At 45.5% G+C, this 24,216-nt stretch overlaps 1 protein-coding gene across 14 annotated transcripts in view; it reads left to right on the top strand.

Annotated features, from left to right (window-relative positions):
• Positions 1 to 24,216, top strand: part of NCOA3 (nuclear receptor coactivator 3) — a 393,748-nt gene that overhangs the window by 78,727 nt on the left and 290,805 nt on the right. For 12 of the 14 annotated variants that reach the window (XM_072110548.1, XM_072110547.1, XM_072110549.1 and 9 more), the window contains exons 5-9: positions 149 to 323; positions 523 to 711; positions 814 to 915; positions 997 to 1,137; positions 1,282 to 1,429. In XM_072110548.1, coding sequence (XP_071966649.1) covers positions 149 to 323; positions 523 to 711; positions 814 to 915; positions 997 to 1,137; positions 1,282 to 1,429 — 755 coding nt within the window. The remainder of the gene's footprint in view (positions 1 to 148; positions 324 to 522; positions 712 to 813; positions 916 to 996; positions 1,138 to 1,281; positions 1,430 to 24,216) is intronic. The other 2 variants (XM_072110544.1, XM_072110550.1) reach the window with 2 other exon arrangements.

Genomic DNA, 24,216 nt, shown 5'->3' with positions numbered 1-24,216 from the left:
ATTTCTACTTACAGGTTCCTTTTAAATATTTTACTGATGTTATTAAAATTTGGTAGTCTCTATTGATTACTGTAATTTAGCTGAAGACTGGAAGCAGTCAAGTAGCTGCAGGTTGAAGATAACATGTTTTGCTTTCATCTGTCTTGAGGCTCTGGATGGTTTCCTCTTTGTGGTGAATCGAGATGGAAACATTGTTTTTGTGTCAGAAAATGTCACCCAGTATTTACAGTACAAGCAGGAAGATCTGGTCAACACCAGCGTCTACAGCATTCTACATGATGACGACCGCAAGGACTTCCTCAAGAACCTGCCAAAATCTACAGGTTTGGAACGCCACTCCCGGACAGTTGGTTTATTCCACCTTTTATTTATATTTATTTTATTTGTTTTAACCTGTCCCCCCTTAAGGGGGACACATACACTCAACTAAACATAATAAATGTTATGCACGTGAGAGAGAGATTTGTATACCCAGTGTCTAATTTCTGATATTTTTGTTAAGTCTGTTCCTCTTCTGTACAGTTAGTGGGGTTCCTTGGTCCACTGAAGTCCCCCGTCAGAAAAGTCATACGTTCAACTGTCGAATGCTGGTCAAGTCTGCCCTGGACCGTCTGGATAATGGCAATGGGGGAATGGACCCACGGCAGAGACACGAGACCATGCAATGCTTTGCACTTTCTCAGCCTCGTTCAATCATGGAGGAAGGTGAAGGTCAGAAAGTCATGCCAGATGGATGCAAAACATGTACTGTCTGATTTGTCAATGTAAAGTGATCTTTTTTTTTGTGCTTTTTTTTTTTTTTTTTTTAATTAGATCTTCAGTCATGCATGATTTGCGTTGCACGAAGAATTACAAATGTGGAAAGGGCATTCTCATCCAATCCAGAGAGCTTTATTACAAGGCATGACCTCTCAGGTAAAAGTGCTTTGTTACCCACTCCATCACAGCAGTAATTATCCTTATATACTGCATTTACTTATTGTAATGTCATCTTAGGCAAGGTGGTAAATATCGACCCTAATTCTTTGCGCAACTCCATGAGGCCAGGATTTGAGGACACAATCCGCCGCTGTATTCAGAGGTTTCTTTGTCACAGTGATGGGCAAGCATGGACTTATAAACGCCACTATCAGGAAGGTTGGCTTTCCATATTGTTCTTTTTTATATCTTTGAAGTGCAGAACTACATGTAAATGGCACAATTCTGCTGTTCTGTTAAAATACTGCCACGGATCTATTTTTTCTATTTCTGTTCATACCAGCTCTTATCTTGTCCTTGTAGCATATGTCCACGGCCACTCAGACACTCCATTATATCGGTTCTCTCTAGCAGATGGCACAATAGTTACAGCACAGACCAAGAGCAAATTATTTCGCAATCCTGTGACAAATGACCCCCATGGCTTTGTGTCAACTCACTTTTTACAAAGGTAAGTGTGTAGAATTTGCTGGGTGTTGAAGGATTGGGAAGCTAATGGATGTTGTATCTTTAACCCTTTTGTGACGACAAAGGGTCATTGGTACCTTAATGTCCAGGTAAAATTTTGCAGTTCTGTTCTGCTCTTCTTTTAAATGTTATTGTTGAAAATGCATTGCCTCTTAGTTTAGTGTTTCATTTTTGTTTGATAGGTTAGTTTTACTAATTAAATCATTTTTCATCTTTTCGATCTTAACCCCCTTAATGAATTGGCCATTTTGCACCTTCCTGTCAAGTCCCTTTTTTTGAAATCTGACATGTCACTATAAGTGGTCATAATTTTGGAATGCTTTAACATATCCAGGTGATTTTAGTTTTTTTTCGTGACATAATGAACTTTGTTGCTTGAGAAATTTAGGCAATATGTTTAGTATTGCTTAAAGGAAACCTACCACTTGAAGTGGCAGGTTTCCGATGGCAATACCGAGCACCAGCTCAGGGTGAGCTGGTGCCGGAGCTTATTTTAAAAACACCGTTTAAAAACGGTTTAAAACACTTTTTAAACTTTATAGCCGGCGCATGGAGGTACGCGCTCGGCGCTTACCATGCGCGCGGCTCTCATTCACTTCCTATGTAGCCGCGCGCACGGTAAGCGCCGAGCGCGTACCTGCCTGCGCCGGCTATAAAGTTTAAAAAGTGTTTTAAACCGCGATACCGCGGTTTAAAACACTAACTAAAATAAGCTCCGGCACCAGCTCACCCTGAGCTGGTGCTCGGTATTGCCATCGGAAACCTGCCACTACAAGTGGTAGGTTTCCTTTAATTTAGTACGGAGATTTGTCAAAACCTTTGAAGAAAACAGTTTTCCAAATTCAAATTATTTTACTTTTTGGAAAGTTAGTCATATAACCAAACAACATGATAAGTAACATTTTCTATATTTTTGCTTTAACTTGGCATCATTTTTCAAGCATCCTTCCTTTTTTTAGCATGTTAGGAGGGTTGTAACTTTTGGTGTGATTTTTCAGGTTCACACAACCCCCCGCCCCCACACACACAAATGACATAATTTTAGAAAATTGCAACTTTCAAAATATTCAAAACAACCTTTGGGAAGTTTGTTTACCCTTTGAACATTTCATGAGGGTGAAAAATAAATGGAAGTGAAATTACAGAAGTGTAATTTCACTTCCAACAATATATTCATTGAACACTAAAATATGCATCTTCACAATGGTTTGGATGTAAAGGATTTTTTTCATGTCAGAATTCATTTTGGGAGCCTTAAAAAAAGGGGGAAAAACACAAAAAGTGACCCTAATTTTTGCACACACAGCTTGGAGAATTTAGCAAGGTGTCATATATGGTGTAGTGTAATACAAGTGATGAAATGAGCATTTTGAATATACAGTTGGTTTCCAAATATGATGTGCAATAGATGACGAATTGCAATTATTTCTGGAAATTTGGTGTCCGTTATGTGACACTCATTTTGTGCCACTGTGAAATGTCAGGTCTCTGATTAGGAAGTCATGTTTCCTAACGTTAGAAAGATCTACATGTAATCCTAAACACTAGTCAGAAAGTAAAAAAGGGCTCCAGAATGATAAAGCACTTGGAATAGAAATTAATAGTAATAAGAAATAAATAAAGAACTTGGAGAATTGCAAAGGATGTCCTAATAAATTCAGAGGCTTGGAGGGGAAAGCCTATATAAATCCTACTAGTGACCCTAGTTTGCAAACTACATTGCTCAAGGAAATAAACGAGTGGTATGGTGAGCAATTTCTTACAGTTGTGAATTCATTTCTGTAAAAGGAATAATTGTAACAAAGGTTGGACGTACATTGTGAATGCGTTGCGTATAAGGTGTCGGAATTTGCCACGGGACCAACTAAAATGTTGTCGCTCTGGAAGTCTCGCAGGTCCATATGGTAGTATATAGTGTTCTTCCTAACCCCGTTTGGAACTTTTCTGAGCCCTTCCTTTAGAAGCATCGGAATTCACTGGGAAAAGTTGTCCTGGCAAAACATGGGGGGAGGGGGGGCATCTTATGCATAGGTATTGGATCCCTATCCTTATCTAAATATTAGTTCCCTAATATCCACCTCTAGAAAATGGAAAAATGATACGGCATGACCTGCACATTGGAACCGCATGTAAGAGTTGTACAGCATCATCTGTACAATATGCACACTGTACCATATGTACCATATTTTCGTTTTCCTTAGGGTGCTGCATGGCTTCAGCACCTGATTTGACAGATCAAACCCATCAATGTATTTATTGTAAGCCATGATGCCATCTGGTTTGGGGGCGGTGGTGGTGGTTCCTCGTACAGGGTTGAGGGTGCGCGAGTCCCCATGAATTGTGGTAAGAACAAGGACATCCCTTTTGTCCTTATTTTTGACCAACACCATGTTCTGATTGCTGAGTGCCTTGATCTCCTTCCTTTCGAAGTGCTGCTCTAATAAGGTGAGACCTGCTGGTATAAGTTCATTGATAAGCATTGATCCTGAACTGGGTGGAGGGGAGGGAGATGAAACTCCTCTGGTCCACAGGGCAGGATGGATGGCCGCCAGGAACGGCCGCCATCTTGCCACGAACAGGAAGCACTTAAAAAAAAATCATTTTCGTGGGCAAATACAATAAAGTCAAAGAAAAAAGATCTCACAAACCCAAGATTCTGTATAGTTGGAGTCCTGAAGATAAGTGTGGGGCACATCCAGGAAAAATCCAAATATCTGCTTTATGGAATGCTCATGAAAAACGGCACACAATAGGTGTGCAAGGTCGGTGTAGGTACAGTGCACCAAAACTTGTACCTACACCGACCATGCGCCCTTATTGTGTGCCGTTTTTAATGAGCATTCTATAAAGGAGATAATTGGATTTTACCTGGATGTGCCATGGCTTCCCTTCACTGTTCCTGTGGATTGCATTTTAATGGGTCTTTAGAAAATTGTTTTGATTGTATTAACTCTCATGTGTGGAGAAAAATATAATCCTTGTTTCATATTTTTAGCGTTTTCTGGGGGGTGTTCACTGTAGCATAAAAATAGAATATTCTTCTCTACGGTTCACTATGAATACTGTGATACCTCATTTATATTGTTTTATTTGGAATTTATTGTGTTTGGAAGTTTTTTTTCAAATTTTTCTTCAGTAAAATTGAACATTTGTTTTAGTATCGCCATTTTTGCAAGTGGCATAACTACAGTATATTTTGGTTGATGGAGCTGGTTGTGAGCTTATCTTTTGTGTGACAGGTTGTTCTTTTTAAGTGGTACCATTTTGGTGCTTGTAACTTTTTATGATCACTTTTTAGATTCTCTCTCTCTTTTTTTTTTTATTTTTGTTTTTTGTTTTTTTGTAAAGCGAGTTGATAAACCTGCAAAAAATTTACTTTTTTTTTTTTTTTTTCAGGGTTTCTTTACAGCATTCACCGAGCAGGCCTTATTGTACAGATTGTTAGACATGGCGATATGTAAAAACACTAAATCAGAAATAGAACCGACAAATTTGTACCTTATTAGTTGTGTATAGGGAATTGTGGTGTTTTTTTAACTTTCTTTTTGTTTAATTTTAGTTTTTTTAAATTTTATTTGTTTTTTTTTTTTTTGTTTTTTTTCCCAGACAAAAATGTCTGATTGCTTGTTCAAGCTAAAATAGAGCTAACATAATGCAATACAGATGCTGCACATGCTCATTGGATTACACATGAGTCCTGCCAGGAGGCTCCCGGATTAGGTCGCACAGTTCCGGTGCACTGGCACACCCTTGAGCTGCCAGCGGAGGATCGGGCCCATGATTGGAAAAATCTCCTGTCGTGGACGTTACAGAAGGGTTGCAGCTGACACCCATTCTGTATGAAGCCGGTTCTGAAGTTGAGCCGGCACCTACTGCACGCCTTAATAGTATGCCACGCATCGTTAAGTACACTCTTGATCAAATTTAGTGATGTTTACACAATATTTTATTGCGCTTTTTTACTCTTCTTATGGCCTAGGCTGGCCTAGGCAGTGTGGGTTGGCACTAGCTGAGCAAACACTTCCTGGCTCTTCTGTGCTGTGAGATCCTGCGTTCTGACAATGTGCTTATCATGGTACAGGGTTTAGCTACACTTTCATTTTTCTTCTGAAGATATTACTAATATCTGACACATTGATTCATCTAATTTCTCTTTTTCTGAGTCATGGATGGATATAAGACACAATACCACACTCTTCTCTTGTCTGTGGAGCAGGTCTCTTCTGCATGCTGCTGGGCAGAAAGTGTCTCTGTCTCTAGTGTTCTCTGCCTCCTGCCCCTCCCTCTGCTCCTGCTGTACAAGAGAAGCCATTCCTGTCAGAGGAATCTTAAAGGAAACCTACCACTTAGAATTTCAGGGGTATCGTGCGCGCGCCTACATAGGAAATGCCGGAGACGTTGCGTGCGCACGGTCGCGTGAAGCGCCGAAGCCTCTTCTGCTCTAGAGTTTAAAAAGTGTTAAAACCGCGATACAGCGGTTTATAACACTAACGAAAGTAAGTACCGGCACCAGCTCACCCTGAGCTGGTGCTCGGTATTTACTGCTTACACCGACCATTCTAAGTGGTAGGTTTCCTTTAAAGAGAACCCGTCATGCAAAATAACCCCCCTAAACTAAATATATTTTCATAAACTGCCATTAGAGAACATTGCCTCTATCCCTTCATTGTCCCTCTACATGCCTGTAAACCTAAGCAATGAGGTCCTAAAGCTGTATGCAAATGACCTGTGAAATGTCCAATGAAGCATTAGCATATTCAAGCTGTCCACTTTATTCATGAGTGGGAGGCACAGCCACGCCCCCAGTGCATGACTGACAGCCTGTATAACGATGTGAGGCTGTATAATGATGTGCTTGCTGGTGGCCACACCCACTGCAGCCTGTGTGTGTGTTTAGGAGGGATACAGGCAGCCATGTTACAGCAGAACATGTCAGATTCATGTGTAGCTGATGTCTGTGTTTCTCACTTGTATATTAGGAGGATGCAGCATGTCAGCAGATGCAGCACAGATACCAGCAATACTTTACTATACATTACACACAGACATGAGCAGGAAGAGGGGAGGGGTAACAGGGGTGACATCACTGCCTCTGACCATGTGACCAGCCTCATTTACTTGATAAAAAATATGTGATGTTACAATGAATAATGTATGAAATAACTAGATAAAGGCTGGGATGGGATCCTTGTGAGCTGCTCCAACAGGTAGTAGTGACAGGACAAGTGACACAGACCTGATGACCGGTGTCCTTTAAGATCTGGCAAGCTTTTTGTAGCACTGCGTAATCTGTGTGCGCTATTTAAATATTGGAATTATTTATTTAAAATGCTGTATTTTTTGTTAGCACTTTCTCCAATTCAATGTTATTTTGTTATCCTGAGTATATATAAGAATTTTTGTTTTTGTGGAAATGCCCCTTTAAGGCTGTTTAATGAGCAGTAAAATGTAAAAACAAAAAACAAAATATGTATGGCATCAATCCATCACTTCTCTAGGGTAGATTTAGCTACAATTGTACAGTGTACAAGTACTTGTGCAGAAGTTCTGTGTAAATCAAGCTCATTCTTCCTTCAGCTGACAGGATGGATGGGGGGCACACTTCAAACCATTGTATCTTCTGAATTGTATCACCTAGAAACACAGCTGTCATAATAAACTCTCCCTTCATATATATACTATGGATTGTGTTTGTATGGCTTGAATGTAAAAGAACCAGAGATGATCAAAAGTTAACACCTTTTTCGCTGATGACTTATTTGTTTTTGAGTTTCCATTTTTTTCCCCTCCTTTTAAAAATCCATAGCGTTTTTTTTCCTGTGTATAGAATTCTGAGTGCTTCTTTTTTGTGTAACAAATTGTACATATTCAATAGTCCACGCCATATACTGGGAATCGGGAAGGAAATTCCGAATGCGGTGAAATTGACCAAAAAAACCCACATTTTTTCGTGGGCTTTGCGTTTACAACTTTCCCTATTTGCTCTAAATTACATCTCCCCTTTATTATTTGGGCCCATACGATCATGAAGTATCAAATTTATATAGGTAAAACCTTTTGATGGGGAAAAAAATTAATTACCGTATGTAAGTATGGTTCATATATAAGGCGCACAAAAAATCCTTTTGATTTTCTCAGAAATCAAAGGTGCGCCTTATAGTCCTGTGCGCCTTATATATGAACCGTACTTACAGACATTAGCTGACACCCTCTACTCATACCAATACAATGTTTTCCACTTAAATCATGTGGAAATCATTATTTTTACAATGGTTTACCTTTTTATTCCTGAATGCCAGGATCGATGAATCAAGATGGCTGCAGCACTCCACATGGGGACTTTAAGTCCCATGATACTCCTTTCCCACGGAGTAGAGTGTGCTCATGCACAGAACAGCAGCAATTGGCTGCTTGTTCTGTGCGCTAGTATTATGGCTCAATGTGGCTCCATATATGTAATGCAGCCATCTACGCGTATTACATTGTGTGTGGCACATGTGCGCGCACACAGGAGGCTGGGGCTTGTAAGTGGCTGCGGATCGCTGAGTGCGGACCACGCATGCGCGGCCAGTGCTACGGAATGTGTACCTGCCGTTTCCCTGGAGATGGGTGCGTAGAAAACACTGCTGACCTTCTAACTTGCAATTTAATTATCTGTAAAACCCCCAAGAATCATTAATAATTTTGAATTAGTGTAGTCGGTGTTTATAGGTTATCTAGAAAGTGGGGGGCAATGTCTGCGGCCGTAAAACCCCTTTAAGCAAGGGGTTGAAGTCAGGAATTGGGAGCTGTATACAAAAATCACACTTTTTACTGACACTTCATAGTATCCTAGTTTATACGGTTGAAAAAAAAGATACTTGTCCATCAAGTTCAACCCAGGAAGGGAAGGGATTGCATGAAGAAGGGATTTAGGGGAAAGAATTCTATATAACAAAACCATCAATGTTATTTAGGTGTAAAAAGGCATCTAGACCCTTCTTGAAGCTCTCTGCAGTCCCTGCTGTGACCAGAGCCTGAGGCAGGCAATTCTACAGATAGACAGTTCTCATAGTAAAAAAAAAGCCCTGTCGCCTTTGGTGATTTAAACCTTTATTTCTCCAGACAGAGACGGTGCCCCCTCGTCTTTTAATTTAATCTGAAACCACTTACCACCATATTTTTTGTATGGACCATTCATATATTTATATAAATTAATCATGTCCCCTCGTAGTCGCCTCTTTTCCAGACTAAATAAATCTAGTTGTTTTAATCTTTCCTCATAACTGAGACCCTCTATACCCCTTATTTTTGTGGCTCTACGTTGAACCCTCTCCAGCTCCAGGGAATCCTTTTTATGAACCGGTGCCCAGAACTGGATAGCATATTCCACTTGTCATGATAATCCCCCTCTAAATGGCTGCCATCTAAGCATGTGCTATCTGCATGGGGTATTTTTGGTTAAGACATAATATTAGGTGGGAATAAACAGTGCTCTGTAATAGGTCATGGTCAGGTATATGTATGGACTACTGTGTTCTAATGGTATATATTTAGTTATTGCTGTGTCTACCTGGACCCAAAGGGTATTGGGATACTGATGGTTAGAGATGAGCGAGCACTAAAATGCTCGAGTACTCGTTATTCGAGACAAACTTTTCCCGATGCTCGAGTGCTCGTCTCGAATAACGAGCCCCATTGAAGTCAATGGGGGACTCGAGCATTTTTCAAGGGGACCAAGGCTCTGCACAGGGAAGCTTGGCCTGGGAACCTCAGAAAAGGATGGAAACACCACGGAAATGGACAGGAAACAGCAGGGGCAGCATGCATGGATGCCTCTTAGGCTGCTTAATCGCACCATTATGCCAAAATTATGGGCAACAGCATGGCCATGACAGAGTGACCGAATGAGGCTAGATAGCATCTAAAACATCCAATAATTGACCCTGACACTATAGGGGACGGCATGCAGAGGCAGCGGCAGCAGTGGCAGGCTAGAGAGTCTCATGGCGACATACCCTAAATGGACTCAGGTTTCACCAAAGGAGGTGAAATGATTTCCTATGTGAACAAAAGGTTGACAGTATATTTAGTCGATAACACAGCATGGTGGCGACATAGTGACCAAGTTCCATAACGTATCTGGTGAAACACCCGAAAAATGAGCCTGACACAGCTCTTTTGATAAGGGGACGACATGTGGAGGCAGCCATGGAGACAACTTCCATGATTAAGAGCGACAGTATGGGGCATTCATATTGCGCTGCTATGATTGCAACTTCAGGTCTCCAGCATGGCGGCGACAGATGGGCTGAGTTCCACTATGTATCTGGTGAAACACCTGAAAATTCTGCCTGACACAGCTCGTTTGATAAGGGGACAATGTATGGAGGCAGTGAACTAGTAGTAGATTAAAGGTGCTGCAGTTAAAACTGTTAGTTGGATCTTGAGATGGAGCTGGCGCTCCGCTGCCAGGCGAGCTTTTGCCAATCCAAGCCCCTGTCTCTAGGCTACTCCCCAAACAGCACTTCTAAAAGAACCTTTTGTATAAGATCAAGTGTAGTAGCGTTCTTATAAGTTTGGGATATGGCGGGTGAGGGGAATGTAAACAGATGCGCAAGAAGCGCTGAAATAATATTGGTAAATGATAAAAGTTTGCCAGTATATTTTGTGGATTACACAGCAGGGTGGCGACAAAGTTAACAAGTTTGATGTGGAATCCATGAAAACAACCCAAAATTCTGCCTGACACAGTTCGTTTGATAAGGAGACAATGTATGGAGGCAGCTATATGGACGACTTTTGGAGGCAGCTATGGCGATGACGTGTGGAGGTAGCAATGGAGACCACGTGTGGAGCCAGCTAAAAAGACGACATGTGGAGGCTGCTATGGAGACAATTTAATTTGGATAGTGCCTGTATGTGGCAGTCCAAAAAAGTTTTCAAACCAGAGGAGCAGGTAGGTGGTCCTCCAGAAAAATTAAATAAATTGAGTGCCTGTATGTGGCACTCCCAAAAATTGCTTAAAACAGAGGACCGGGTAGGTGGCCCTCCAGAAAAATTAAATACATAGAGTACTATAGCTAGAGCCAGTTGGCCCTGGCAAAAAATAGCCAGTTTCCTATGCTTTAGTGTACAAAGAGGAGGAGAAGGAGGACAATGAGGAGGAGGAGTGCATACATTATTCAGGTTGAGCTTCTTTCACCTGTTGGAGAATGAAAATCCGGAGAAATCCAGGCTTTATTCATCTTGATAAGCGTCAGCCTGTCAGTCGACAGGCGTGTACGCTTATCGGTGATGATGCCACCAGCTGCACTGAAAACCCGCTCGGACAACACTCTAGCGGCAGGGCAGGCAAGAACCTCCAAGGCGTACAGCGCCAGTTCGTGCCACATGTCCAGCTTTGAAACCCAGTAGTTGTAGGGAGCTGTGTGATCATTTAGGACGATGGTATGGTCAGCTACGTAATCCCTCACCATCTTTCTGTAAAGATCAGCCCTACTCTGCCGAGACTGGGGACAGGTGACAGTGTCTTGCTGGGGTGACATAAAACTGGCAAAGGCCTTGTAAAGCGTACCCCTGCCAGTGCTGGACAAGCTGCCTGCTCGCCTACTCTCCCTCGCTACTTGTCCCGCAGAAGTACGCCCTCTGCCGCTAGCGCTGTCAGAAGGGAAATACTGTTTCAGCTTGTGCACCAGGGCCTGCTGGTATTCATGCATTCTCACACTCCTTTCCTCTCCAGGGATGAGAGTGGAAAGATTTTGCTTGTACCGTGGGTCCAGGAGAGTGAATACCCAGTAATCGGTGCTGAAATAAATTCTTTGAACGCGAGGGTCACGGGATAGGCAGCCTAGCATGAAATCTGCCATATGCTCCAGAGTCTCAACACGCAAAAATTCACTCCCCTCACTGGCCTGACTGCCCATTTCCTCCTCCTCCTCCAACTCCTCTTCTTCTGCCCATACACGCTGAACAGTGAAGGACTGAACAATGGTCCCCTCTTCTGTCTCGCCAACATTCTCCTCCTCTTCCTCCTCCTCATCCTCCTCCACCTCCTCCGATATGCGCTGAGAAACAGACCTAAGGGTGCTTTCGCTATCAACAAGGGAATCTTCTTCCCCCGTCTCTTGTGACGAGCGCAAAGCTTCTGACTTCATGCTGACCAGAGAGTTTTTCAACAGGCCAAGCAGCGGGATGGTGAGGCTGATGATGGCGGCATCGCCACTGACCATCTGTGTTGACTCCTCAAAGTTACTCAGCACCTGACAGATATCAGACATCCACGTCCACTCCTCATTGTAGACTTGAGGAAGCTGACTGACCTGACTACCAGTTCTGGTGGAAGTTGACATCTGGCAGTCTACAATCGCTCTGCGCTGCTGGTAAACTCTGGATAACATGGTTAATGTTGAATTCCACCTCGTAGGCACGTCGCACAACAGTCGGTGAGCGGGCAGTTGGAGGCGGCGCTGCGCTGCCCTGAGAGTGGCAGCATCTGTGCTGGACTTCCTGAAATGCGCACAGATGCGGCGCACCTTCGTGAGCAAATCAGACAGATTGGGATATGTCTTGAGGAAACGCTGAACTATGAGATTTAACACATGGGCCAGGCATGGCACATGTGTCAGTCTGCCGAGTTGCAGAGCCGCCACCAGGTTACGGCCGTTGTCACACACAACCATGCCTGGCTTCAGGTTCAGCGGTGCCAGCCACAGATCAGTCTGCGCCGTGATGCCCTGTAATAGCTCTTGGGCGGTGTGCCTTTTATCGCCTAGGCTCAGCAGTTTGAGCACCACCTGCTGTCGCTTAGCGATGGCACTGCTGCTGTGCCTAGAGCTACCGACTGATGGCGCCATGCCCACGGATGGTAATTCGGAGGAGGAGGTGGAGGAGGGGTGGGAGGAGGAGGAGGCATAGTAGGCCTTTGAGACCTGGACCGAGGTAGGCCCCGCAATCCTCGGCGTCGGCAGTATATGACCAGCCCCAGGGTCAGACTCGGTCCCAGCCTCCACCAAGTTAACCCAATGTGCCGTCAGCGATATATAGTGGCCCTGCCCGGCAACACTCGTCCACGTGTCCGTGGTCAGGTGGACCTTGTCAGAAACGGCGTTGGTCAGGGCACGGATGATGTTCTCTGACACGTGCTTGTGCAGGGCTGGGACGGCACATTGGGAAAAGTAGTGGCGGCTGGGGACCGAATACCGAGGGGCGGCCGCCGCCATGAGGTTTCGAAAGGCCTCGTCTCTACCAGCCTATAGGGCAGCATCTCCAGGCTAAGCAACTTGGAGATGTGGACGTTGAGGGCTTGGGCGTGTGGGTGGGTTGCGCTATACTTCCTTTTGCGCTCCAGCGTCTGGGGTATGGAGAGCTGAACGCTGGTGGATGCTGTGGAGGATCGTGGAGGCGAAGATGGGGTTTCCGCACGGGAGGTGTTTGGGCCGTGGTCCTGGGCAGGGGGCTGACTAGCAGATGACACAGGGGAAGGAGCAGTGGTGTGCCCGACTGGAGTTGAACGGGCTTGGTGCCATTGAGTGGGGTGTTTAGCATTCATATGCCTGCGCATACTGGTGGTAGTTAAGCTAGTAGTGGTGGAACCCCTGCTGATCCTGGTTTGGCAAAGGTTGCACACCACAGTCCGTCGGTCATCCGGTGTTTCTTTAAAGAACCTCCAGACTTCTGAAAATCTAGCCCTCGCCACGGGAGCTTGACTACGGCGATCATTTGGCGCTGATGCACCAGCTCTGGCCCTGCCTCTCCGTCTGGCCCCACCACTGCCTCTTCCAACCTGTTCTAGTATAGGACTCGCCTCCGTCTCAGAAGCACTGTGTTCACCCGGCCTATCAACCCAGCTTGGGTCTGTCACCTCATCATCCTCCGATCCCTCAGTCTGCTCCCCCCTCGGACTTCCTGCCCTGACAACAACTTCACCACTGTCTGACAACCGTGTCTCCTCATCGTCCGACACCTCTTTACACACTTCTTCCACTACGTGAATAAAGTCATCATCACCCACAGACTGCGACTGGTGGAAAACCTGGGCATCGGAAAATTGCTCAGCAGCAACCGGACAAGTGGTTTGTGACTGTGGGGAGGGTCCAGAAAACAGTTCCTCAGAGTATGCCGGTTCAAATGCCAAATTTTGCTGGGAGGGGGCAGACTGGGGGGAAGGAGGCTGAGGTGGAGGAGCTGGAGGAGTGCTGATTTCGGTGACATGGGTGGACTGCGTGGAAGACTGACTGGTGGACAAATGGCTAGAAGCATTGTCCACAATCCACGACATCACCTCTTCGCACTGTTCTGGCCTCAACAGTGCTCTACCACGAGTCCCAGTAACTTGAGACATGATGAATCTAGGGAGTGTAGCTCTGCGGCGTTCCCCTGCTCCCTCATCAGCAGGTGATGTCTCCCCCCACCCAGGACCACGGCCTCTGACCCCTGCAGTAGTTGGACGCCCACGTCCACGCCCTCGTCCTCTACCCCTAGCCCTCGGGTTAAACATTTTCCAAATTAAAGTGTAAACTGCAGACTCTGCCTAATTCTAATCAAACCCCTAATAAATTGTCCCACTTTGGTGTTTGAGGTGGATATGTGTGTCACTAAGAGCTAAACACAACGGTAGCAAGTCCCCCTGCAAATTCCTCACAATATGGTACTAGCTGCACTACTACTGCCCGCAAGCCCAGCCACAAGCAAATAATATAATAATGTATAACGTTATTGTAGCCCTAAGAAGGGCTGTTGGGTTCTTGTAGAATCACTCCTGCCTAACACTATTCTAATAGAACACCCTAACGCTTTCCCTGACCAGCAGCAGCTCTCTCCCTAGCGGCATCCAGACACAGAATGATCCGAGCAGCGCGGGCAGGGGCTAGTCTATTCCACGGTCACCTGATCTGGCCAGCCAACCACTGCTATCGACGTGTAAGGGTACCACGTCATGCTGGATGGAGTGCAGAGTCTCCTGGCTTGTGATTGGCTCTGTTTCTGACGCCAAAAAGTAAAACGGCGGGAGATGCCATTTTCTCGAGCGGGCGAAGTATTCGTCCGAGCAACGAGCAGTTTCGAGTACTCTAATGCTCGAACGAGCATCAAGCTCGGACGAGTATGTTCGCTCATCTCTACTGATGGTGAATAAATAGGTGGAGGGAAAAAGAACAGGCTGTTTGTTCTTAGCTTCTGTAGGATTGTTCTTAAGTTATCTTGTACGTAACCTAAGGACTGCCTGTACAGGAAGTCCTCGGGTTACATACAAGATAGGGTCCGGAGGTTTGTTCTTAAGTTCAATTTGTATGTAAGTCGAAACTGTATATTTTATAATTGTATATCCAGACAAAAAAATGTTGGCCCCAGTGACAATTGGAGTTTAAACATTTTTTGCTGTAATGGGACCAAGGATTATCAATAAAGCTTCATTAGACACCTTACAGCTGATCATTGCAATCAGGGCCTTTGGTAAAGCATTCGGAAAGCTTCACCAGATGTCAGAGGGGTCTGTGTGTAACTATGGGTTGTCTGTAAGTCGGGTGTCCTTAAGTAGGGTTTTTGAAATTTTTTTTTTCTACTGTTGTCAGTGTAAGTAGAAAAAAAGAGGTTAATTACTTTCTCTATTGTTAGCAACAATTTGATTATTCTTTACTATGTTCATAGGATAACCTCTGTCTAAATTTAGTGGTAATGACTGAATATTTGATATTTATTTTTTTAAAAAATCAAATCCTTTTTTTACTGCTTTTTTAACTTTTTTTTTTTTACAGAAACAGATACCCATACCCCCTCCCTTCCTCAGAGACAAACACCCTCCCTCCCTACCCGCAACACTCCGGACCAGATGCATTACTTTATAGGATCCCATTGTGACATACTGGAGTCCCAGCCATGGACCCCATATCTGTTGTAAATGTAGGGCAAATGCAAAATTTGAACAAACATTTTTTTTCTTACCAAATCATGTACAGTTTATTAACCTACGCCTCCAGCCCTGGTGCAACACTAATTCCAATAGTTACCCCATCTTCGTAATTATTCTGACCTAACAGGCCTAATAGACAGACCACTGGGGTTGCCGTCAGCGTCAAACTATAGACTTTAGTAATTAGTGTTACTCCTTTCCAGAACCTTCCCAACTTTCGGCATTCTCATAGCACAGGGGTGAGGAACCTTTTTGGCGGAGAGATGGAGAGAGCCATAAGCGCCACATATTTTAAAATATAATTCTGCGAGAGCCGTACAATATGCTTAAAGGGACACTGACGGAACAATGGCTCCAGCAGTCATTAGTACAGCAAGGAGTGTTCCCCTCCCGCCCCCCCTACTAAGCCGCCACTGGACCAAAACAATGGTAATTTCCTGTAAGATAAAAAATAGATAATTTACATTTGAGCTTGTCCCTATACATGTGCCGACCGCTGCAGGCCCTCCCCCATACAGACGCCGACCGCTGCAGGCCCTCCCCCATACAGACGCCGACCGCTGCAGGCCCTCCCCCATACAGACGCCGACCGCTGCAGGCCCTCCCCCATACAGACGCCGACCGCTGCAGGCCCTCCCCCATACAGACGCCGACCGCTGCAGGCCCTCACATTAATGTAGAAATGCAGTGGTGGGGGAAGATATGAGGGGATGATGCAGAGGGGTCTGTAAGGGACACTTAGGAGCTTCGTAGCCGTTCCTGCACAAAGGACACTAAGGGGTTACTGTAGAGTGTGAGGAGACACAGGGGGGAGGGAGCACTTATCTCTGGATGATTCCCGGCTGCTGACTCCTTCTTTTCAGGTGCTGGATGTCTCCGGAGTATGAAGCTCTCTAGTCTCCTCTGTATGAATCTCCCGCGCTGCTACATCCAGCTCCGGGATTGGCTGCAGGCAGACAGACTCCTCCCCTTCCTCTCTCACACACGGAGGAGGCTGCTGCAGGGAGGGAGAGGGAGGTGCCGCCCCTAAATTATCCCCGCGTACCCCTGCGCTGCTCTGCTGAATACATCCAGGGGAATAACTACAGCCGGGGGCACAGCAGGGGCCCCGGACATACGGCGAATACGGGCCTCTGGTCTTGGCAGTCATCGTAGCAGTTGCTGGGGCTGTAGTTACGCCCCTGGATAGGAGCCCTGGCTGCGAGCCAGACGCGGCTATCAAAAGAGCCATATCTGGCTCGCGAGCCATAGGTTCCCGACCCCTGCCATAGCATATGCAGTATATGGACGCCTGCCATACCGCACTTTGGGCATGAGTCTTTCATGCAGGCCAACTCTCTGTAACCAATGAGAGGTGCGAAACATGCATCCTATGCAGTAGGTATAATTGGGATAAACAATGACAGTGAGGGGACAATAGACAGTGTCTCAGCCCATTTGTTAATTTGTTAGGGGCCTTCTATCTTCTTCCCATTTCTCCCTGGCAGTTGGGATATTTCATGTGCTGAGAATCTAAGAGCACACTTTAGACTTTAAAGATGTACCCCTTCATACCATCCATAACCAGAAGGTCGTATATCAGTTCATGTGTTACAACATTGATGGGCCCAGCCCTACTCTGGGCTTACTATTTGATATTTCTGTTCGTCCGCAGAGATTCTTTTTATGCAAAGGAATTAGTTGAGTGGCAGGGATTTCACCATAGGTGGCGGGTGACTACTGATACCGTAAAATTGTATTTTTGTTCAATATACAAATCTGTAGTTAAACCATGATCTGTGCTTTTGACCAAGAACTCAAGTAATTTAATTGTGAATTTGCCGGAGTCAATTGTGTTTAAAAACGCATGGAAGTCTCAATGAGCTTAGAGCGTAACTGTAAAGCTACAGTGATTTTACCAAAGTCCCCCTTTGAAAACAAACAGAACGATGCCTAGTTTGTGCTGCTCATCCTTTTTTTACCAAAGCTATGGCATTTTCTGTTCTGAAAGTATTTGACAAAAAGAATTCTCACCAGGGGTGAAGTGGGCGGAGACTAATTTCTGTCAGTCTATGCCCTCAGGCTGAGGCCAGCTAACTTGCCTACAGATCCCATGATGCCTCTTTCTCAATGTAATTTAGCATTACATTTATTTAGTTTCCCACATGTAAATCCAGTGAACACTGCACAGTACACAGGATGCATATGGTTACCAGCCTGGCAGCTTCTATCACATGGAGGAACAGGAGACATGTAATAGGTGGTAGAAATCATTAGTAGATGAAGTTTATGCTTGTGCTATGTGAGCACTAAGGGTTAAAGAGTAACTGTAAAGTTATTTTTGTTTTCCACATATCAATAGTTGTAAAACAACTTTGCCAATTATCTTTACCCATATGCAGCAGTTTCCTTGCTATCCCCCTCAGATTACCTTAATGTTGCAACGGCTGCCGCCTCTGCATGTGCTGATTGATTCCAGGGCTCAAGTCTAAACAAACTACAGATTCATGGGAAGGGAGGAGCTGCTTCTCCCTGTTCACAAAGGAGAAGGTAATGTGTTGGTGAATGTAGTAGTGCTGAAAGCGTGCAGAACAGTGAATGTCCCCTGCACAGAATAGTGAGGTACAAGTTCTCCCAATTCTCTGTCCCTCCATCCAGTAATTCTACAGAACTTTATCTGTCTGTCTCTGCTCTTCTCACTGCTCACTTCCCCCACCTTGTCATCGGCTGTATCTGCTCTGTCCAGGAAGCTATTAAAGGACACCTGTCATCAGGTCTCTGCCACTTTTCCTGTCACCTCTACCTGTTGGAGCAGCTCACAAGGATCCCATCCCAGCCTTTATCTAGTTATTTCATACGTTAATCATTGTAAAATCATCTATTTTTTATCATGTAAATGAGGCTGGTCACATGGTCAGAGGCAGTGATGTCACCCCTGTTACCCCTCCCCTCTCCTCCCCCTGCTCATGTCTGTCTGTGTGTAATGTATAGTAAAGCATTAGTGTGTGTCTGCTGCATCTGCTGACATGCTGCATCCTCCTAATATACAGGTGAGAGACACAGACATCAGCTACACATGAATCTGACATGTTCTGCAGTAACATGGCTGCCTGGAGCTGCTGTATCTCTCCTATACACACACAGGCTGCAGGGGGCGTGGCCACGAGCACCAGGAAGCACATCATTATACAGCCTCACTTCATTACACAGGCTGTCAGTCAAGCACTGGGGGTGTGGCTGTGCCTCCCACTCATGAATAGAGTGGACAGCTTGAATATGCTAATGCTTCATTGTACATTTCACAGGTCATTTGCATACAGCTTTAGGACCTCATTGCTTAGGTTTACAGGCATGTAGAGGGACAATAAAGGGATAGAGGCAATGCTCTCTAATGGCAGTTTATGAAAATATATTTAGTTTAGGGGGGTTATTTTGCATGACGGGTTCTCTTTAACCCTTAAAGTGTAACCGTGATTTCAAAAAAACTTTTGATATGTTGTAGGGCAGGTAATTTTAAGCTCTTTTGCAATTGGATTAGTTACCCGAATATTGCTCCTTCCTCTTGTATTCTGCAGACTTCCCCTAGATGTCAGTAATCTCCCATATGGCTGTTACTATGGATATTCCGTCTTCAGAAAGAAGCAGAGACTATGGAGGGAGAGACTCCCCTATTTCTCTCTGCTCACAGCTCATTACCTCATGTCTCCCTGCCACAGCACCCATGTGCTGCCAGGAGCCCTCACTAATGTAATAACCAAACCCCTAATCTCTCCCTCAGCTTTCCCTACACTTGTGTATAAACAAATAATCCACACAGACACAAGCTGCAGCTTCCCCCCTCCCCCCCCCTCGCACAAGGAAGTGGCAGGAGACAATCTGCAAGCTGTGCCCTCATGCGCTGTGCTGGAGTTTTACTTAGGGTGATGTCACTCATGGCGTTTTTAGGCCGTTTTTGGGCCATTTTTAGTTTAGTGCGTTAAAAATGCATTCGTTTTTAAAAACCGCATGCGGTTTTTTGAAAATGCATCTGTCTTTGTCTGGTTTTCAGAATTTGTGCAATTAAAAACAGACAAAACAAATGCGTTTTCAAAAAACACATTCATTTTTTTAATGCATGTGGTTTTTACGATCTGAAAACTAAAAACTGCCCAAATACCTCCCACATGGCGTTTTTAGGCCATCACCGTTGACAGATAAATACAGGCAGTCCCCGGGTTACATACAAGATAGGGTCTGGAGGTTTGTTCTTAAGTTGAATTTGTATGTAAGTCGAAACTGTATATTTTATAATGGAAGTTCTAGACAATTTTTTTTCTTTTGCCCCAGTGACAATTGGAGTTTCAAAATTTTTGGTGTAATTGGACCAAGAATTATCAATAAAGCTTCATTACAGACACCTTACAGCTGATCATTGCAGTCTGGGACTATAGTAAAGCTTTCAGAGAGCTTCACCAGAGGTCACAGTGGGCAGAGGGGTCCGTCTGTAACTATGGGTTGTCTGTAAGTCGGGTGTCCTTAAGTAGGGGACCGCCTGTACATAGATTGATAGATAGATAGATACCTACATAAATAAATAGATAGATACATAGAGAGAAGCAAAATACTTTGAGGAATGATTCCCAGGGACACCTGGAGCAGAATTATGTATTTTAGTTTTTTTTTTTTTTTTGCTCAGAATGACGTTACACTTTAATGTTTACACAGAACAGGCTATAGACTTCATGTACCTTATGATTTCTACCACTTATTACATGTCCCCTGCTCCTCCATGTGATGCAAGCTGCCAGGCTGTTAGTAGATACATCCTGTACGTGCACTGTGCAGTGTTCAGTGGATTTACCTGTGGGAAACTAAATGGATTTAAGGGTGCTCCTTTTGTGTCCTTTTTGTGTCTTTTTTTTTTTTTTTTTTTTAACAATTGGACTCTGCTTGGGAAGAGCACACTGCCCTTTCACTCAGTTTTTTTTAACCCCTTCACGCTCTGCAACAGATATATCCGCCGCAGAGCTATGAAAGGTGTATGAAGAAAGCTCATGGGCTGAGCCCTCTTCATACGGAGATGATCTTTGCTGCATATTGCTGTACACGTAAACAAAGTTATGGATTCTTGAAATTGGAGAGCGAGAAATGAGCAAAAAACCCTGCATCCTTAAGGGGAGATAAATATATTTTGTGGGAATGTATATGGACAGATAGTGGTGTGGGGGGGGGGGGTCTTTAGTCAGCCACCAATTGTGCTGGTTCTCCCACTTTAAAAGATAACTGTAATGAGAAAACAAATCCAGAAAATCATTCTGATTTTTATATTCAATACGGTTTATTCAGTTGAAGAGTGTATGCATACAGTTTACGAAGCAGAAGTGAACATTTTTGTTAACTATGACAGTATACATCATAACAGCAGTGGGACATGCACAACCCAATAACCGTAAATGTGAATGGGAAACTCCAGCATGCAGCAAGCTCACTGTAGCGTGGTGGCGACATGCCAAACAAATACATTAAGACCAACACTATAGGAGGTGTCCTAGAGCTTGATGGAGTAGGACGTGTGCTCCGCAGCTCCCGTGCCCGATCACCGAATACCAGCTAAATCAGCATTCGCAACCTGGTAGGGCAGACCAGAAAAGGTCCCAAACGGGGCCAAACCACCTCGGGACCCCCTACGAACCCGGACCCGACGATGGACTGCTTTCTTACCGGCACATCGGGATCCGGCGCAAGGCCAGCAGCAGGGACGTGGCCTCTTCCTCCACGTGCGCGGACTGGCGCGAACAAACCGGCAGCCGCCAGCCTCCTGCCAGCCTCTCCGCACACCTCAGGTACCGGCAGCCAAACTCCCCTGGACCCCTCAGCTCGGCGCAAACAGGCGCCGCTACGAGCTGCGGTAAGGAAACCGCTCCCGGGCCAGACACCGCCAGCCCAAGAGGAAGAGCACAGCTCACCTCAGCCGCCATCTTGGGCCACGTTGGCAGCGGGGAACAGCGCGGCCTCCCCCTTACACATCCATCAGGAGGGTGGAGGTTGTGCTGCAACTGATTCTGCTGCAAGGCCCACAGAACCCCCCCAGGTGACAGCATTGGGGTACTCCAGCACCTCCAGGGTAGAGTCTCCATACTCCTCAGAGACTCTCAGCACGGCCTCCCCCTTACACAGTCCTCAGGGGGGTGGAGGTCGTGCTGCTTCAGGAGGGGCTGTTGAGAAAGTGGTGCCCCCCAGCTGGAGCCCCCAGGGTACCCCAGCCTGGCAGAGTTCCCCCCTCTCCTACACAGACCAGAAAACCCTCACCCCTCAGTGCTTCACACGGCGGCCTCCCCCTTACACAACCATCAGGAGGGTGGAGAGCCGCTGGGGTGGGAGCCCCCCTGAAACTGGTTGAGTCATACTGAGAATCCAGGTCCGGAACAGGCCCTAAGACGAGCCCACTGACCCAAAGCAACCGGCGATCCCCAGAGAATATGCTGGGCCGCCCACCTCGATGTGATCAAGGAGCCCATACAGCAGCTACAACAGATTCTAATGCCGGAGTGAGCTGGGCTGATCCACAAGAGACTGATCTAAGTGCTACTCCTTCACTTACTGGGCTGCTCACAAGATCGGACCCCTGGCAATCCCCACACAGTCCGGAGTCTACAGAAGGCTTTCCTGCTAAACTCTCGTATTCCTTTCCACCTGACCTGAAAGCCCTGCTTCAAAGCTTACCAACAAAAGCAGACTTTAAGGGGTTATTTGAGGATGTTAAAGACACCTTCCGTAGAGAACTAAACTTAGTCAGACAAGACTTGCGCTCTCTAGTTAACAGGGTGGACGGCATTGAGAAGTCTCATGATGATACTAGAGTATATATTTCACAGCTACAAGAAAATGTGGCCACTCAAGCTACGGTCATACGAGACATGAATAGACACATTGAGGACCTCGACAACCGAGGGCGCTGCAATAACATCCGAGTCCGGGGAGTACCGGAACCACGAGGTGCCGAAAATGTTAAGTCTCTTGGAAGCTTTATTCAACCAAATCTTAGACCAACCCCCTGCTCATAAGATCAAGTTTGACATGGCGCACAGAGCCCTAGGCCCACGTGGTTCAGCGACTAGACCAAGGGATATAGTGTGCTGTGTAACGGACTATGAGCTCAAAGAGCAAATAATGCTGAAAGCTAGAAAAACCGACCCCCCTCATCTTTGACGGAGTTCAAGTCTTCGCAGACCTTTCTTGGATAACACTGCACAAACGTTGTCAACTGAAGCCTTTGCTACTTAAACTACGTGACAATGGGATCCCTTATCGGTGGGGATTCCCTTTTGCATTGATGGCAACCAGAAACGGCCAGACGGCATTGCTACAGTCACATGCTGACCTACAGTCCTTCTGTCATACGCTGGAGGTTGATTATCCCGGAAATCCAGGATTGGGACATATCACCACCCCCGACAGCTCCGCCCCCGGAATGGTCCCAGGTGCAAAGGAAAAGAAATCGTCCATCACCCCGGCGCCATCTGAAGGACTCAAACACCTGATTTCTGTCACTGGAAGACAATCTTCCTCCTCAACTTTAAGAATGGACGCTTGGTTCTCCCAGGAAGCTTTGGTGATCGGAGGGACCTGTGGGAAACCTCCTACTTTTCACTACTTTCTATACGTAAAGTATTAATTGTTAAATTTATAGTATGCCCCTCTCCTTTATAGGGTGTACAGGGTCGGTCTGGGGGGGATTGTGGGTTCCCCGCTGTCCCCACAGACCACCGTTAAGAACACTCATACCAAAATTAGTCTGTAAAGACGTCGATTGGTTATGTCTAACACTCACAGTGTTAATTTGTTTTTGTTCCATTTCCCCTTCCACCTTTCCTCTTGTGTCTCTACTTTAGGTATCTGCTACTAGCCAAGCAAAGGAGGCCCCTTCCTGGCAATACACGATCGTTGATCTGCGATGTCACCCCCCCCCCCCCCCCAGGGATGAAAGGTACCATCTGCGTCCTCTGTCCTCGCCGCCAGCATCATGGTTAATCTTCTGTCACTAAATGTTAAAGGGTTAAACTCTAATGCGAAAAGACGCATGGCCTTACTAAAAATGCGGGCACAGGGGGCAGAGATAGTATTTTTACAGGAAACTCATTTTGATGCCTCAGGATCATGTGCTTTTGCGAAAAGCACATATCCCATATCGTACATGGCTATGGGAGAAAGACGGCGGGGAGGGGTAGCTGTGCTGATAGCGGCCTCATGTCCACTCCAGGTCACTGAAACACTATTGGACCCGAAGGGAAGATATATCATTATACACGGATCCCTTAAGGGGATACCTATCACTTTATGTAACGTTTATGCACCTAACACGGGCCAATTAAGATTTCTTCGAAAAATCTTTAGGCGTTTATCTAGGTTTTCACCAGCAATGTTACTTATGGGGGGCGACTTTAACCTGCCTTTTTCAGCACACATGGACCGCTTAGCGGAACAAAACGCACTCCCTGCTCCCACCCTCATTAGACTTACAAGAGATTTTCGGATGCTTCTCAGGCAACAAGGGCTTTACGACTTGTGGAGAATAGACAACCCAAAAGATCGCTCCTTCTACTTCCCACCACATGGAACACACACTAGGATAGATTCTTTGGCTCCATACAACTTCTGCAAATTATGAAAAAGTCCAGTTTAGGCCCCATAACATGGTCGGACCACTAGAACTAAATGCTTCCAACCCGTGCATAAGAGCATGTCATTGGAGACTCAACAAGTCTCTTCCGAAAAAACCCCTCCAGCAAGATGCATTGGCCGAGGTAATCCGTAACCACTTTCAGAGCACGGCGGATTCAATGTCACTGCCAATGTGTTGGGAGGCACACAAGATGATGGTGAGGGGAAAATGTATCTCGTTGCTGCAAAAAAAGAACAAAATA

This window comes from Engystomops pustulosus, chromosome 6 (assembly GCF_040894005.1).
Source record: "Engystomops pustulosus chromosome 6, aEngPut4.maternal, whole genome shotgun sequence".
In the NCBI taxonomy this organism is placed as follows: Eukaryota; Metazoa; Chordata; class Amphibia; order Anura; family Leptodactylidae; genus Engystomops; species Engystomops pustulosus.
The sequence above is the reverse complement of the archived record's forward strand: the minus strand, read 5'-3'. Positions and strand labels throughout refer to the sequence as shown.